The sequence below is a fragment of the Acinonyx jubatus genome, chromosome C1 (genome assembly GCF_027475565.1).
Source record: "Acinonyx jubatus isolate Ajub_Pintada_27869175 chromosome C1, VMU_Ajub_asm_v1.0, whole genome shotgun sequence".
NCBI classification, from domain to species: Eukaryota; Metazoa; Chordata; class Mammalia; order Carnivora; family Felidae; genus Acinonyx; species Acinonyx jubatus.
In genome coordinates this window covers 50,062,099-50,080,279 of record NC_069381.1, presented here as the reverse complement: position 1 = coordinate 50,080,279, position 18,181 = coordinate 50,062,099, and the positions used below count along the sequence as shown (strand labels likewise).

The window sequence follows — 18,181 nt, the reverse complement described above, 5'->3', positions numbered from 1 at the left end:
TTGTTTTGCACAAAAGATTTATAATGCTAGAAGAAAAAAAGACATCATATCTTTCTGGCAGCCAACTGAAAACATGTCAGGATGTGAAAGAGGATGGCTAAAAATGAAGATTTGAAAGTCACCACGTGATAGTCAACTGAGTGACACTTCATGCCCTCAGTGATCTTAAGCCTTTGTCAAGACAATCTAGTTTTTAATTTAGGTATTAAAGACAATTACCATAAAGTTAAGTCAGAAGTTCTCTACATTGGCAACTTCCCTTGGATAAATCCTGTAGGTGTGATAATGGTAGTTTTCAATAGCTAAGCATTTATGTGGATACTGTTTCTTAATTCATAATTGTTTCATAATCCATAATCCTTAATTAAAATTTCAGCACTTTTTGGGGTGCCTGGGTGGCTCAGTTGGTTAAGCGTCCGACTTCGACTCAGGTCATGATGTCACGGTTCATGAATTCGAGCCCCATGTCGGGCTCTGTGCTGACAGCTCAGAGCCTGGAGCCTCCTTCGGATTCTGTGTCTCCCTCTCTCTCTGCCCCTCCCCTGCTTGTGCTCTGTCTATGTCTCTCTCTCTCAAAAATAAACATAAAAAAAATAATTAAAAAAAATTTTCAGCACTTTTCATTCAATGGATGGTTAGAAGCCTTCCTATAATTAGATACCAGAATGTCATGAATTATGCTCAACTATGCAAGATAAAGGATCTATAATATAAAGAGCTATTATGTACCATACTATCTATATTAGTTGTCACATCTAATTCTCACAACAATCTGTACAGTATTTTATCAAGTATTCTTTTTCTTCTTAACAATTTTATGTTGTTAAGTTTAATGGTTACTTCCATGATTCTAACCTCCATAAACTCTCAGCATCATTCCATATTTGGCTACTGAAGTAGAGGGACAGAGGCCTTCTTGAAACATATTCTTCTCTTAAACTGCCTAACTCTACAATCTCCTGGAAATGCTAGTGTGCTAGGATGCTCCTTTGCTGGCTTGTGAGGCCCATGCTGGGTTAGCTTCCTGTTGTTGTCTATACATCAGTCCTAAGTAAACTCACCAGCTCCCATGACTTAAAATACTACCTAGATCAATAGTTTTCAGAATATGGTCCCTGGATGAGGAGTATCAGCATCACTTGGGAAATAATTAGGAATGCAAATTATCAAGTCCTCCCAGATGTAAGGAATCAGAAATTGGGAGGGGGCCCAGCAGCTAGTGCTTTTAACAAGCTCTTTAGATGCTTCTGATGCACTCTGAAGTTTGAAAGCCAGACTTCTAGATAAGTGTTTTCCATACTACAGGTTGCAACTTATTAAACCGTCAAGAAATAAACTGAGTTGCAAACAGCATTTTAAAAAATGAAATAGAGGGGTGCCTGGGTGGCTCAGTAGGTTAAGCGACAGACACTTGATTATGGCTCAGGTCATGATCTCACGGTTCCTGAGTTTGAGCCTCACATCAGGCTCTGGGCTGACAGTACAGACCCTGCTTGGGATTCTCTCTCTCTCTCCCTCTTTATCCGCCCCTCCCCTGCTCATGCTCCTTCTCTCTCCCCAAATAGATAAACTTAAAAAAAAAAAAGAAAAATAATAAAGTTCTTCATATGTTATAAAGGTAAGTACTATTTTGTGAAACTTTTATTTCAATTATATATGCATGTAAGTGTGTGTGTGTGCGCACATCTATACCCGATTGTTAAGTAATCCATAGGTTACCATGGATCACAGTCTGATTAAAACTCAGATCTATAGGATTATATGAGCTCTTTGTATGTCTGGCTCCTTCTTGTCACTTTGGTCTTATCTTGGCCGTTGTTTCCTATTCTACTTAATGTTGACTCCTGCAAAGCATTTATTCTCACTACTTTGTTTTATTTTAGTTATTCAGACTATTTATCAATATTTAATCTATCTCATTGTTTATAATCTTTCTCTCCTACTAGAATATAAGCTAATGAGAGAGATCTTGTTCTCTCTGTCATGTTCCCAACACCTAGAACAATCTCTGGCCACCTATAATATCCACTCAAAAATGAAGTTTATAAAGAAGTAATTACCAAAGATCACCTAAGTTAGATTGTAGCTACACTTTAAAATCCTATGTGTCTCATGTCTGTGACCTAATACAATCACCACTTCCTAGTGGGCCTAAGGCTTGGATTCCAGCCATCCACTTCATAGTCCTGGACCATGGGAAAGTCAGAAAATCATACTTTCACAACTGTTAAAAAGAAATGGTTAGATTTGGGACAGTAAGAATCTGATAAAACAGTGAACCAATCTACTTTTAGTTTTGGATGGATGAGCAGAGTAGTCATTTAATAAGAGTTAAGGAACAAAGAAAAAAGCCATGGGATCCACTTCACAAAGAAATATAGGAAGCTAGAGGCTTTAGGCTCACCTACATTTAAAATGTGAACGATCTAATACCCCATATGGTTCAAACCCTTCTGAAGAAAGGGAAAGTATGTTGGGAAAATAAAATTAGGGAGCAAAACAAATGGAAAATCATATTCACTGTGTAAATATATTTGCTGGAGAATCTGTGAAATGTTACAGTTGGATGACTTAAGAATTAGAAGTTTTTTGGGGCGCCTGGGTGGCGCAGTCGGTTAAACATCCGACTTCAGCCAGGTCACGATCTCGCGGTCCATGGGTTCGAGCCCCGCGTCGGGCTCTGGGCTGATGGCTCAGAGCCTGGAGCCTGTTTCCGATTCTGTGTCTCCCCTCTCTCTGCCCCTCCCCCGTTCATGCTGTGTCTCTCTCTGTCCCAAAAATAAATAAACGTTGAAAAAAAAAATTAAAAAAAAAAAAAAGAATTAGAAGTTTTTTCTGCATTCAGTGTAAAATGGCGTTTCCTGAACCCCACTAATATGTGAATGTGTTTGTGCACATGTATGAAAATACATGTATGCCAACTTGGAACTTTGGGGAGGGTGCTACTGTCTTATGGCATCAGAGCCATATTTACTGGATAATCTTAACCACTTTGTACCTACTTCTGCTATACTAAATGAGATTTAAGTAACAGGAAGTATAGATGATAATACAGGGTCTGGAATCAGAGTCGGGGTTCAAATTCCATTTCCACTACTTACTAGCTGTGTAACTTTGGAACACATTCCTTAATTTTTCTGAGCCTCAGTTTCTTTATTTGTATAATTAGAGACCTCACAGGTTAGTTGTTAGACGTTAACTGAGTTAATAGATTAAAGGCCTGACGTATGGACACCAGAGTGTTTACTTGATATCACATCCTTCTACTAAGCTCTTTAAATGCTTTTCTCCTCAGGTTATAACTACGCTGTGAGGAAGGTTATCATAAGACATCCCTTCCCCCACTTATAGATGAGCAAGTGTGAGCCATGAAGGAGTTAATTCACTTGTCCCTGAATTCACAAATAGAACTAGGATTAGAACATTGTCTTTATCACATGCCTAAACCAGATTTCCTAACTATGCAAATATGGGCATTCTAGCATCCTGGAAATTATGAATAACCAACAAGTATCTTCACTCTGCTGCAGCTGTCCTAACACCTATATCAGAACAAGGGATTATGGTACACATGTGCATACACATATCAATCATATCCATCAGTTTAACTCTCCAGAAGAGGTTGAGAAACACTACAGCACACTTGTCATATTTTGTTCCAATGCCTTTGTACACTCGCTTCCAAGTTGGTGACCCCAATAAAACTATATATTTCATAACAGACTCAATACCGTTAGTAAAAAGCAGTTGGCTTTTAACAAAGATTTGTGGAATAAATGAAGAAAATGCTGCACGAGAAAGGGCTCTTTAAAACCACAAAGTGCAAATCAAGTTTTTATAAAGCCAACTAAATGATTATAAACACATCTATTTATATTTTAATTCACATCTTATTACAGTATTTGGGAAAATACCGTTATAAAATCAACTTAGGGGGCACCTGGGTGGCTCAGTCGGTTAAGCGGCCGACTTCGGCTCAGGTCATGATCTTACGGTCTGTGAGTTCGAGCCCCGCGTCGGGCTCTGTGCTGACAGCTCAGAGCCTGGAGCCTGTTTCAGATTCTGTGTCTCCCTCTCTCTGACCCTCCCCCATTCATGCTCTGTCTCCCTCTGTCTCAAAAATAAATAAATGTTAAAAAAATTTAAAAAAAAATCAACTTAGCAATAATTATTAGTAAGAGCTATAATACTTGTTGAAATTTCACTGTTTGACAAGCCAAAGGCTCTATCACCTTATTTTAATCTTCACCCCCAACCCTGGGAAGTAAGAACCATGATTTTTATACAAGAGGGCATGCTGAAGGTCATACACTAAGAAGTCCTGCAGTCAGAATTTTAACTCTTTCGATTTCTCTATCAAACTCCTTTTTTAAATCATGGAAGGAACAAGGTTATTTTTAAAAGAACATATATAAATACGTATTTCACAAACCATAAAATTCACCCATTTAAATACATAATCCTGTGGGTTTTACTAAATTCACAAAATGTGCAACCGTCATCACAATCTAATTTTAGGGTATTTTCATCACCCTCCCCAAAGGAAATTCCATGTACAATAGCAATCAGATCTAACTGTATATACTTTACATGCATAAAAGAAATGCAAATTCTTTTAAATAAAGCCTCCATTAAATACATGTATGAATGTATATTTGATACAGCTAATGCAAAGAAAATCATGAAAGGAATTCTAAAGGAGAATATGACTCCAGACTTCTGTAATTTTGCATTAGCAACATCACCATCGGTTTGAATACAGAAAGTCATCAAGAGCTGGCATCCACATCCAACTCTGCTTATTGTGGGTCAAAGTGCAAGTTAAAGGACTTCTTAGCATTTTTCCGTTCACAACCAAATAGTAACAGTAGGAGGAAATGTAGATAAAATACTGTATAACCCGTTGCCTTTGACATTCACTCTACTATTAGTATTAAAGGAGGGAAGTTTAGTAAATTAAGTGAAAAATTAAGCAGATGTAAATTTTCTTTTTCAGCATGATATGCTAATACACATTTTCTAAGAACCCACAGAATGGCATTGATAATTGACAACCATCATGAAAGCACAATTTAATAAATTCTGCATTCACTGCAAAGAATGAAAAGGAACTCACTGTCGGTAAAGGCATATTCTTCATTTTCGTCACTGTCATCAGACGGAGCTTTATAAGGAGGTGGAAGTTTCATTGGAGGTGGAGCGGTTCCTGGTCTCTGAAAATGCAAAATTTGAGAGAAAGGTTAATTGCCTTTGCACAGTCCTCTTCCTCAATGACAAACAGGATAAGAAGATAATCTAAATATTTTGACTGTATCCAATTTCAGTCACATAAGAAGGGCTGTGAAACAAATACAATTTGTCTTCTTATATTTATGTTATTATGTAAGTGACCCTGTGATATAAACATACTACTATAGAAAAATAGGAATTCAAAAGCAACATTTAAGACGGTTAACCTGCCAAGAAGAATACATTCCTTTCCCCAGTGAGAATGCCAATTATATATATTTTATTTACACTGTTATTAACCAAATAATTCAAATGAAAGACATTTCAAAATCAATGTAAAAACTACCCACTATATTAATTCTATAACTATTTAAACTGTTTACTCAATTGCAGAAGACACAGATCTCATTCTTATATAGTTGAAATGAAATACCAAGATTTTCTAACTGTAAAAATATTCATCTGTAATTTGCAGATAGTCAACATACACATTTTAAGGTTTTAAAAAACAAATCTTTATGATGAATTTTTTTTTGTATTTCTGTAGACATATTCTTTAAATTTAGCCACCAAATGATACAGCACATAAATATCTGCCTGAGACTTAAAGTAGAACAAAACTCTATGGTCAGATTACCTTCACAGAATGTAGACATTTTCTTGAACGCTGGGAAAAATAAAACATGCTGAAGTTTACAGAGAGATCCAAGCTGCTAAAAAGAATAGGAGCTGATAGATCCAAGCACTCCACAAATATCAAAATAACTGGATTAAGATTTGTTTGCTACAGGGTTTCAATAGAGTACATTCAATTATGCTTTATATGACAAAACCACTAATGGCAGGATACAATCCAGTAAATGTCCATTACAGAAAGCAGGCCTGTAATAAATTCCTCCAAAGCAGAAAACATTACCTGAGATCCACAAAGAAAAACACACACCCAAATTTATTTAAGATTAAGCAACAAAAGAATACAGAAGTGTGATCATGCTACGTCTTTATTCTTGCTTGAAAAAACTTAAAAGTGGGTTAACTGAAGAGTCAAGAAGGTGCATGTATTCCTTTCAGTAAACCTTTTCCTCTGAACCAGATCATTCCAGGTCAAAGACAATACTTGGGACAAGGACAGACAGCTTTTAATATTAAGAGATATGAACACTTTAATGGCATTTAAAAAACACATTTAAGAGGAAACTGTTACACCACTGATTTTATTAAAATTAACTTCTACCAACACTTTTTAAATTTATTTTTTAAATTTACATCCAAGTTAATTAGCATATAGTGCAACAATGATTTCAGGAGTAGATTCCTTAATGCCCCCTTACCATTTAGCACCCCCCCCCCTGCCGTCCCACAACTCCTCCACTAACATTCTGTTTGTTCTCCATATTTAAGAGTCTCTTATGTTTTGTCCACCCTCCCTGTTTTTATATTATTTTTGCTTCCCTTCCCTTATGTTCACCTGTTTTATATCTAAAAGTCCTCATATGAGTGAAGTCCTATGATATTTGTCTTTCTCTGACTAATTTCACTTGGCATAATACCCTCTAGTTCCATCCATGTAGTACCAACACTCTTAGAATATAGGATAAGCATGTCCTGGTCACCCTGTCGTTTGATTGTGGGTTGCCAGATACCTGGGGCATATTTCTACTGCTCATAAGGGAAGGTTGTAGGGAGGGCCAGGCTCTCTTGGTGGCAATGAAGGATGGAGGAAGGGACATACAAGGAGGCCAGGTGAATATAATCTCCATGAAAGCAGAGAATAGTAGTGTGGTATCCTTAGTTTCAAGAACAGTGCCTGGTATAAAGCAGGCCTCCCAACACTATAGTCTGAATGAGCAAATAACTGCTTGCCAGTCATGCTGCTTAGGTCTAACATATTAACTTCTAGAAAAATGACAGTAATGGAAAAGGTTCTTGTCCAATAGCATTGCATAGTAATTTTGTCTGGTAGAGATGCAAATTATTTTAGTCCTGTAAAAAGGATAACTCCAAAGGTTATAGCTTTATTGCCCTGTCAAGATGTTAACCAGTTTTGTATCTAAATTTGAATCTTACTCATGCATTCTCTGAACAACTAATAAATACTTCACTCTCTCCAATTCTCTCAGAACCAGGCTATCTTGGTGGTTCCCTCCTTAATGAGGTAAGTAAATAACTGGCCCCTGTACATATTACATAATTTCATAGGTCACTTGGACTGTGAATTATTTCCCATTAGCAGGAGTAGTAAATGGAGTTTGGGTTTTACAGTCTGACAATTTAGTGGTATTTGAGGACTCATTATATATTGGTTCTACGGGGATCCATTCTCTAGGTTGAGAGACAATTGAAAATAGGTTGTTAGTCCTTATTTCCCTGTTGGTGTTTTTGTACAATAACAGGTCTTGAGTCCACTGGAAAGAATAGCTTTCTGACATGAAGACCAGTGGGTATGTACATTTCTATCTACATTTGTCCTATGGCTCAAGCTATAGGGTAGAGGCCGAAAAAGCTCTGTGTATCTGAAAGTGAGAAAAGCCCCTACCTCTCATTGTGAGAAATATTTTCCTACCTTCAGAGGGTGCTAATAAATTAGAAAACAAAAAAAAAAATCTCTTTCTGATTGGTTTATAGAGACTAATAAGCATTATTTAAATCTAATATTCCCAGTTTTCCAGAAAATAGTAAAACTAACCTCACATGACCTTAGATGTGTCAGTCTTTTAACTGAAAACCAAAATACCTTTCCATAGAAACCACGAACTCAGAGGCATTTTAATATAACAATTCAGATTCACAAAATCAAAGTGATTTGGTGAATTTAGAAACAGCTATACTTTCTCCCTAATATCCTTGATCTTACTGATGTGGAGTATAAAGCAAAATAAGACTATAAAAACATTTACACCAATGTTGCATGATCCCCACATGTCTACATGCCACATATGCATACATATAATATATAAAAGAATATCACAAATATTTACACATTGCAGAGTATTGTCAGCCAATTCTAAGACCTAGCACAATGTGGATTATAGTGATAGAAAACTGTTATCACCTGTTACTGTTAAGAATAATCAAAGAGCACATCTTGTAACACTCTAAGTGCCACCAGTAGGGTCACAAAAGATCATTGTGATCTTTGCAAAAACCTTCATGAGGTTCTCCTTAGCCCCAGACTCAAGCAAGTCCAGATTTCTCACTTGAAATAGATGTGAGTCTTAACATCAACCTTATGAAGGAATAATTTACATACAATAAAATGTACTCATGGGGTGCCTGGGTAGCTCAGTTGGTTAAGCTTTCGATTTTGGGTCAGGTCATGATCTTGCGGTCCCTAAATTCAAGCCCTGTGTTGGGCTCTGTGCTGATAGCTCAGAGCCTGGAGCCTGCTTCAGATTCTGTCTCCCTCTCTCTCTGCCCCACCCCCAGCTCATACTCTGTCTCATTCTCTCTCAAAAATAAATAAATGTTAAAAAAAAATTTTTAATGTACTCAGTTTACGTACTTACTTGGTATAGATACATTTTTATAAGTTTAACATGACTGTATTTTTTTTAATGTTTATTTACTTTTGAGAGGGCCAGAGAGAATGAGAGAGAGAGAGAGAGAGAGAGAGAGAGAGAGAGACAGAGACAGAGACAGAGCAAGAGCAGGGGAAGGGCAGAGAGAGAGGGAGACACAGAATCTGAAGCAGACTCCAGGCTCTGAGCTATCAGCACAGAGCCCGACGCGGGGCTCAAACCCACAAACCATGAGATCATGACCTGAGTTGAAGTCAGACACTCAACTGACTAAGCCTCCCAGACGCCCCTAACATGACTGTATTTTTAAGGACTATTATGTTTGGTTGGACACAATATTTGCATTTGGGTAGTACATAAAAAGAAAATAAAGAGAATAGGAGACCACTTCTCTGTGAAAGAACATCTCCTACTTGTATTAGCGTCCATGACTCCTTTAGAAAAAGAGTGTATGGAGTAACACTGAAGCAAATTTTAGAAGCAAAATGCCAAGGAGTTACAAGCATATAGTGAGTATTAGTATGTCTATGAATCCTGATGGTCTGTCATTTCACACTCCGTGATGAAACGCAGCCAAAATTTAGATTTCTAGCCTACACCTTTCCTAGTATTTGGTTTCAGGTGACATTTATTGTCTCTTTTAAGGTTGTAATTCTAGAGAATAAGCACTGCTTTTGTATTGAGGAAACAATGCATAAAAGGAATTTTATTTTACCTTATTTTATGAGAGAGTGTGAGCAGGGGAGAGGGGAAGAGGGAGGGAGGGAGGGAGGGAGAGGGGGAGGTAGGGAATTTCAAGCAGGTTCCACTCTTAGCATGGAGCCCAACGCAGGCCTCAATCCCATGGCTTAAGGACCATGACCTGAGCGGAAACCAAGAGTCGGATGCTCAAACGACTAAGCCACCCAGATGCCCCTAAAAGGAATTACTTCTAATGATGACAATTTTAAAGGAGATTTTTTATTTTATTTTATTTTATTTTATTTTTTATTTTATTTTATTTTATTATATGAAATTTATTGTCAAATTAGTTTCCATACAACACCCAGTGCTCATACCAAAAGATGCCCTCTTCAATGCCCATCACCTACCTAAAGGAGATTTTTAAAGAGATAATATAATTTGTAATCATCTGACCTCCCAACTTTGGGAAGTCTGTCTGCCTGTGCTCCCATAGTATCCCAGGCATGCTTTTTTCATCGTAATTGTACTTTTGGTTATTTCACTATGTGTCACATTCATCTGTGCACCTCTTGGAGTAAAGGTGCTTTGTTATTTTAGAATGTAGTATAGTGCTTAGCATGTAAACTATAATTTCAGATAAGAGACATGGTAAGGTACATCCTGTAACCACTGAAACATCATCCCGTAAGGGAGATGCTGATACTGATCTGACTTCTCTCACTGCAATGTTAACTCAGTGGTTAGTCATTCTCTGAACCAAAGAACTCAGCTGGACAGAACTTCACTGACTTTTGGTACTACCAAGCTCTAACTGGATTTTTTTTTTTTTTCTGAATGCAAATATCCTGGCTTTCTTTGAGACTCAATTTAGTTTAATGGAACAGGCCAAAGTTGGTAAGAATCATATATTTATCTTTCTCTTTCCTAGGATCTTATGTGGAATTATCCTGAATCACCTCACTACCTGTTCCCCAAACCAATTAAGTCAGTAACCAGTTTCATATGTGTGTGGTTATTATCTGTGTCCCCACAGACTAATCCCTTCCCTGCTTCCTTTATGATTTCATCTCCCTGGACTGCTCTGCACAGTAGTAATGGGCCACACTATGGGTTTCCAGCAGACATTTGAGAAATGCTCAGATCTTGGAATCAAGATACAAATTGACAAAATTCCAACAACAGAATAAATATTCTGAGAAAACCACCTTAACCACACAAAGATGACAGATAAAATTTCAAAAATGTGCTTTTGCAACATATGACTGAAGCCAGAAACGACCATAAATCCCAAATCAGAAGGTCAAGTGGTGCACAAGAAGGTGGCACTTGCCCAGAGGGCATGTGCCAATTCTTGGTGACGTAAAGCCAGAGATTTTTTATTTTGTTTTTATTCATTCAACAAGTATGTACGTACTCTGTGTCTGTTAGGCACCAGGCAGTGTTTTGGGCAATGGGATAGGGCAATATTGAGATAGATGAGCTCCCTGTCTTCATGGAATTTCTTTTCCAGCCCCTTTCCAATGCCACATTTTGTGGGTCTTCATGTCTTGTCCTCAAATTGCTTTAGGTGGCAGTCACTAAACTCTATATTGTTTGCCTTGCCCCAGCTAGAATGTAAGCTCCCAGAAGGGCAGGGACTTTTTGTCTGTCTTTAAAAACTTTACCGTGATACACTGACATAAAAAACTGCACACATTTTAAAGTGTACAATTTGAATTCATCATCACAATCATGATAATGAATATAACCATCAATCCCAAAAGCTTCTCCATACTTTGTCTTAATCCCTCCTTCTGGCCCCTTTCCCTGGTGCCCCATTCTCATGATCTCCTTTTTGTCAGCATTGGTTTTATATTCTAGACCTTTAATCCCTTCAAATGAAGGCTATTACTTGCAAAAGGCTGAGAAAGATTTCTGCAAGTAATGACCTAGATTCCTCCACATAATATTTCTAGAAGCAATAAGTATGGTCTTCCAGAATCTACATATTATCTGTGTCTACCAAAAGGTGCCAAAATCAAACTAGAATCCTGAACACACAGCATATGCTGATAACCTGACTATAATCTATGTGATTAAAATCTGAATTCAAAGAAGGTAACCAACCAGGTTAAAACAATTCTATAATTTGGTAAGGGAACTATGCTACTTTTTCTTATCCTTTTCAAGAACCCTTCCCCCCCAAATCCTTAAGGAGCCTTGAATGATCCCTGCATACATGTCTATAAATAAATGTTCAAACTCAGTTATAGCTTTTTTTTTTTAAACAGGGTGAAACTTGCAATGAGTGGAGTTAAAGACAAATCGAACCAACAAACCAAAATCTTGACTACAGAAGATAGTTGGGATATTTCCTGACCTTGGCCTTAAGTTGATGTAGAAGGAAAAAAAAAAGAAAAAGAAAAAGAAAAGAAAATAGGAAAACAGTGTTCCCTGAGAATTTCTTACAAGCCCAGACTCACTCAGGCTAGAGACCTGAATTTATTCTGTGTGTGGCTGAAAAAATTTAAAGCCAAAAACCAGGCAAATACAAAAAGAGAGCTGGACCAGACTCAGTGATATTAGATGAAATAGATGTTATAGCATTACTATATAATGCCACATAGAGTAAAGATATAAAAATTTAAAATATGTACACACCTAATAAATGAACTTTAAAAGATATTAAATAAAAACCATATAAGGGGTGCCTGGGTGGCTCAGTCGGTTGAGTGTCTGACTTCAGCTCAGGTCACGATCTCACAGTTTGTGAGTTCGAGCCCCATGTTGGGCTCTGTGCTGACAGCTCAGAGCCTGGAGCCTGCTTCAGATTCTGTGTCTCCCTCTCTCTCTGCCCCTCAACTGCTTGCTCGCTTGCTCTTTCCCTCTCTCTCTCTCAAAAATAAATAAAACGTTAAAACATTTTTTTAAAAATAAAAACTTAAAAAAACATACAACAAATAGACTAATTTTACTATCAAATGGGAGATTGTTAGATTGCCCTGACCCCCTTCCAAAATACAATAGTAAGTACAATGAATATCTGAGTGACTTAACTAACTACTTTGCCTTAGTGACTTTGTATATAAACCTATACCCAATAACTATTAATGCTAGGGGTGCCTGGCTGGCTCAGTCACTGCAGCATGTACTCTTGATCTTGGGGTTATGAGTTTGAGCCCCACTATGGGTGTAGAGAATACTTAAAAATAAAATCTTAAATTCTTTTATCCTATTCTTTTATGTTTATTTATTCATTTTGTGAGAGAGAGAAAGTGAGCACACCCATGAGGAGGGAAGGGGCAGAGAGAGAGAGGGAGAGAATCCCAAGCAGGCTCTAGGCTTTCAGCACAGAGCCCAATGTAGGGCTCGATCTCCCCAACTGTGAGATTATGAACTGAGCTGAAATCAAGAGCCAGACACTTAACTTAGCCACCCAGGCACCCCTTATCCTATTATTTTAATCACAAATATACATTTATAATAAACAGAAAATGTGGTAGGCCATAAGAAGTCTCAGCTAATGCAAAAGAGTATTACATAGGAGCACCTGGGTGTCTGACTCTTGATTTTGGCTCAGGTCATGATCTCACGATTCCACAGTTCGAGCCCTACCATCAGGCTCCGTGCTTAGAGCCTGCTTGGGACTCTCTCTCTCTGCCCCTACCCTGCTTGCACTCTGTTTCTCTCTCTCTTTCACTTTCTCTCTCTCTCTCTCAGAAATACACTTTTTTTTTTTTTGAAAGAGAGAGATAAAAAAAGGAACACAGCTGCTTCCATTAAAAAAAAAGAGTATTGGGGTGCCTGGGTGGCTCAGTCACTTAAGCGTCCGGCTTCAGCTCAGGTCATGATCTCACAGTCCATGAGTTCGAGCTCCAAGTCGGGCTCTGTGCTGACAGCTTGGAGCCCGGAGCCTGCTTCAGATTCTGTGTCTCCTTCCCTCTCTGCCCCTCCCCTGCTCATGCTCTGTCTCTCTCAATCTCAAAAATAAATAAAAACATTTAAAAAAATTTTTTTTTAAAGAGTATTATATAAACCACAATCTCTGATTATAACTGAAATCCATGAGAAAATAAAACGTTTTTAAAAATAGTCATATGGAAATTTAAAAATACATTTCTAAGTAAGTTTGGGTAAAAAAGACATGAGATGGGGACTTAAAAAAAACAACAACAAACCTAACTACTGAACAACAGAAATTCAACCTAAAATCTCGGAATGTAAAGAGGGACTTGTCTTAAATGCTTATTAAAAAAAATGGCTAAAAATTAATAACCTCTATAACTCTCTAAAGATTACAGTGGGGAGTGGGGGGAGTAGAAGAATAAAAGCAAACAAAGTAAGGCAGTATAAAGATGAGAACAAAATTAAGCAGAATAAAGATAAACAGAGATGACTAACGCAGTTCAAAAATTAATACTTTAAATAGAGGAATTATAGGTGTGCCTGGGTGGCTCAGTCGATTAGGCGTCTGACTCTTGATTTCAGCTCAGGTCACAATCTCACTATTTGTGAGATTGAGCCCCACCTTGGGCTGTGTGCTACCAGTGTGACCTGCTTGGGATTCTCTCTCTCTGCCCTTCCCCTGCTTGTGCTCTCTATGTCAAATAAACAAACTTCAAAATACATACAAATATACATACATACATACATACACACCTACATAAAGGAATTATACATTTGAAACAAAGGTAATGTCAACTATTACCTCAATAAAAATTTTTTAAGATAAATTAAATGAAAATTATCTTCAAAATTAATTAAGAAGTAAAAAATTAAACTATATTCACAATGAAAAAGAACTATGGATAGAACATATATAATTCAAGCTAAGAGAATACATAAACAACTTTATACCAAAAAATGTAAAAATTAAGTGATATCAGTATTCCCAAAAAAGAGCCAGTAACCCCAACTGACTCTAGAATAGAAAATGTGAATAGTTCCATAACTATTAAAGAACTGAATCAATATTTTAGATTTTCTCACATAGAAAACACAGGCCCAGAGGCGCCTGGGTGGCTCAGCTGTTTAAGCGTCTGACTTTGGCTCAAGTCATGATCTCACAGCTCATGGTTTTGAGCCCCACATTGGACTCTGTGCTGACAACTCAGAGCCTGGAGCCTGCTTCAGATTCTGTGCCTCCCTCTCTATCACTCTATGTCTCTCTCTGTCAAAAATAAGTAAAACATTTTAAAAATTAAAAAAAAAGAAAGAAAACACAGGCCCAAACTGGCTTTACAGGCTAGTGTGACCAAAGATTTAAGGAAAGAGTAATTACCATTTTACACAGAGAAATGAAAAAGAAGAAACACGCCTACCATCCATTTTGGTAGTCTCATCTATTCAAAAGCAGATAGGATAGTACATAAATCCCTAGCCAATCTCATTCCTAACCACAGATGCAAAAATCCTAAAAGAAATAATGCCAGAAAAATTAATGTGCAAAAAAGATCATGACCAGATTAAGTTTAATTCAAGAATTCAAGATTGGTTCAACATTAAAAAAAAAATCTATTAATGTAAGTTACCACATTAAGGGATTCAAGGAGAAAAATACATTATACATACACAGTTATTTCAGTGAATGCAGATAATACATGTGATGAAATTCAATGCCAATGCCATTCGTGACAAAAAATTCTTAGCAAAATAAGAATAAAAGGGGATACTTCCTTAACCTGAAGGATTATTACAAAAACTTACAGAACACATCATATTCAATGGTGAAATATTAAAAACAATTTCTTAAGAAAAATTTTTTTAAGGTTTATTTATTTTTGAGAGAGAGAGGGAGAGAGTGTGAATGGCAGAGGGGCAGAGGCAGGGAGACACAGAATCCAAAGCAGGCTCCAGACTCTGAGCTGTCAGCACAGAGCCTGACATGGGGCTTGAACCCACAAATCATAAGATCATGACCTGAGCCAAAGTCGGACACTTATCCAACTGAGCCACCCAGGCACCTTTATTAAAAGCAATTTCTTAAATATCAGGAGGAAACACAACAAAAATGTTAGCTATCATTACTTCTTTAGTAAACACAATGGAAGTTTCAGCAGATAGAATAAGAAAAAGATTGGAACAAAGGGGAAAAGAAAACTGCCTTTATCCACAGTGATTATTATTACCTATACAGAAAATCCAGAAATACAAATATATAGTATTAGAATTTGAGATTCACATTCTTAAAATTACTTTATGTACACTTATGGAGGATATAAAGACACTAGAAAGCTCTACATACAATATTTAATAAGTTTATCCTTAAGTGGTGGGTTATGGGAGATTTTATTTTTTTTGTTTCACCCTTTTGGTTTTCCCAATGTTCTGCACTGAATTATTTTATTTTATAAAAGAATAACAGTATAATGTTATAAGATCTCGAATAAATATGTAAAAATCAATTTTATGTCCAAACAAAAATCAATTTTATGTCTATACACTAGCAACAAACAGAAAATGCAGTTTAAAATATTTGAAAGCAATACAAAAAACAAAAACAAAAAAAAATAAAGGCAATACAAAATCTAGGGGTATCTAAGAATAAATCAACTGAAAGATTTACAATACCTTTCTGGACAAAATTATAAAAATTCAAAGGAATAAAAGAATATACAGGAAGATATACCATGTTAATGATTAATAAGACTAGATATCATAAAGATATAACTTCTTTACAAATTAATCTACCAATATGACACAGTTCCCATCAAAATCCTCAAAGACGTTTTTTTTTTGTGGAATTTGACAAGTTACAGCTACAATTCATATGAAAAAGAAGGACACAAATAGGTAAGACATTTCTAAGGAAGAAGAAATATGTAAAGGAAATTGCTCTACTGGAAAACAAGATTTATTATTAGGCTTTAATAATTGAGCTAGTGCAGCATTTGTACTGGGACATACCTGGGGAACAAAGAGAAAACTCAGAAGTCGACTGACTCCCCCCGATAACCTGAGATAGGATAGAGGTTGCACTATAAGTCAGTAGATAAAAGAGGGCCTATTTTAAAATAGTAGGATAATTAGTTATCTTGATGGGGAAAAATGAAAATTACTCCCTACCAGATACCATATTCTAAAATAAATTGTAGATCACCTAATTCTACTAAAATAGAGGCGGGAAAACAGGAATGGATGACTGGTTCTGATCGATGGTAAGGAATGTTTTCTCAGAGAGATGACCTCTGAGCTTCTCCTTGAAGGATAAAAGGAAGAACAATGTGGGAAATGGACTTCCAGGCTGAGACAACAGCAAGATCGCTGTCCCAGAAAGTCCCAAGAGTGAGAAGCATTTTCTAGGAATGGACAGACAATCAGCCCAGCTGAACAGCAAAGAAAGACAAAGATGACAATGGATGACTGGTGCTTCATCATGGTTTTGCACCTGTTTCACTACTTTTCTGGCCTTCTTCATGGCCAGAACCAGTTATATTCTCAGGAAGGAAACATTATTAGTATGGTCCTTCTACCCTGATGCTAATTAAAAGACCATTCTTATTAACTGCAGCTCGGATATGCAAGAAGACACCAAAACACTTTTTAAAGGTTTGAGAGGTTCAAGTTACCTTTTCTTTTTTTTCTTCGGTGTTTTGGTCCTGGTTACTAGCGATTATGTTGGCCTTGTTATGCACAGTAGGAACAACCTGGGACCACAAAAAAGGGGGGGAAGGAAAAGGGATAAAACATTTAAGTGTCACAGTCATCACACTATTTCTTTAAACAGTTAAAATCTTACTTAACTAAGTCTCTGACTTCATCTAAAAAGTAAAGACCTGAGAAGTAGAATTCAAGGCCAACAATACAATTTGAAAAATACTACGAGCTAGATAACCCGAAATATTGTGTGTGTGCGTGTGTGTGTGTGTGTGTGTGTGTATAACATCAAAGAGCAGTAAGTTCCCAAGCTGGTGTAGATCCACAAAGTGAAGACAGAGAAGACTAAAAAAGAAAGTCATGACATCGACTGTCATCCACACAGCTCAGTTTCCAAAATACAGTTTTAGGGGCAACCTATGTTAGTCTCTAGAACATGGGATGCACCATTTATTTGGTAGGTTTACCTTTTTCTTCACTGTACCCCAGTTCAAGTAGGTTATCTAGCACACTGTGCATACTCCATAACTATCTCAGCATCACTGTTAGCAGGAAGATGAATTATAAATCTAGTCGCAGTCCTGGATAAAAGCTCAGTGAGAGCTGAGATTGATCACTATTATCACTATACATAATGCTCAGGAAGAACCCATTACATGCTTGCACTCAATAAATGTTTACACGTGAATGAAACAGCTCCATTTCATAGAAACAATTCTAATTATCGATGGTGCCAACAGCATAGATTACTTTTATACTCACTTCTTCTTATAAAACAATCCATGAAACATCTTAGGAAAATACAACAGTTTTAGTGATTTTTTTAAAAGGCTCCACGAATAACTAACACAAATAATTTTGCCATAGAATCTAATAATTAACATGAAGATTTTAAGAAAAAAATCTCCTTTCTCAGAAATGTAAAGAAACTGCCTGCCTTGGAATAATTTAAAAGCTAAAACATAACAACAACAACAACAACAACAAAAAACCCACCTCTGTCTGGATATAATTTAAAATTAAATTTTCTTCACCTTTACTATAGAGTCTAAAGATATAAATTAATTTTGGAATAAATGAGCAAGTCTCAGAAATGTTTCATTTAAATAAAAAACAATACTAATCACACATCAACACATATGTAATGTTTTGTATACGAACAGACACTGTGAGTG

The 18,181-nt window shown here is 36.7% G+C and overlaps 1 protein-coding gene across 4 annotated transcripts in view; it reads right to left on the bottom strand.

The window, feature by feature from the left end:
* Positions 1 to 18,181, bottom strand: part of PATJ (PATJ crumbs cell polarity complex component) — a 362,166-nt gene that overhangs the window by 196,810 nt on the left and 147,175 nt on the right. For 3 of the 4 annotated variants that reach the window (XM_027059027.2, XM_053214163.1, XM_027059029.2), the window contains exons 26-27: positions 16,979 to 17,056; positions 5,117 to 5,213 (exon numbers count right to left, since the gene is read on the bottom strand). In XM_027059027.2, the coding sequence (XP_026914828.2) occupies positions 5,117 to 5,213; positions 16,979 to 17,056 (175 nt within the window). The remainder of the gene's footprint in view (positions 1 to 5,116; positions 5,214 to 16,978; positions 17,057 to 18,181) is intronic. The other variant, XM_053214164.1, reaches the window with a different exon arrangement.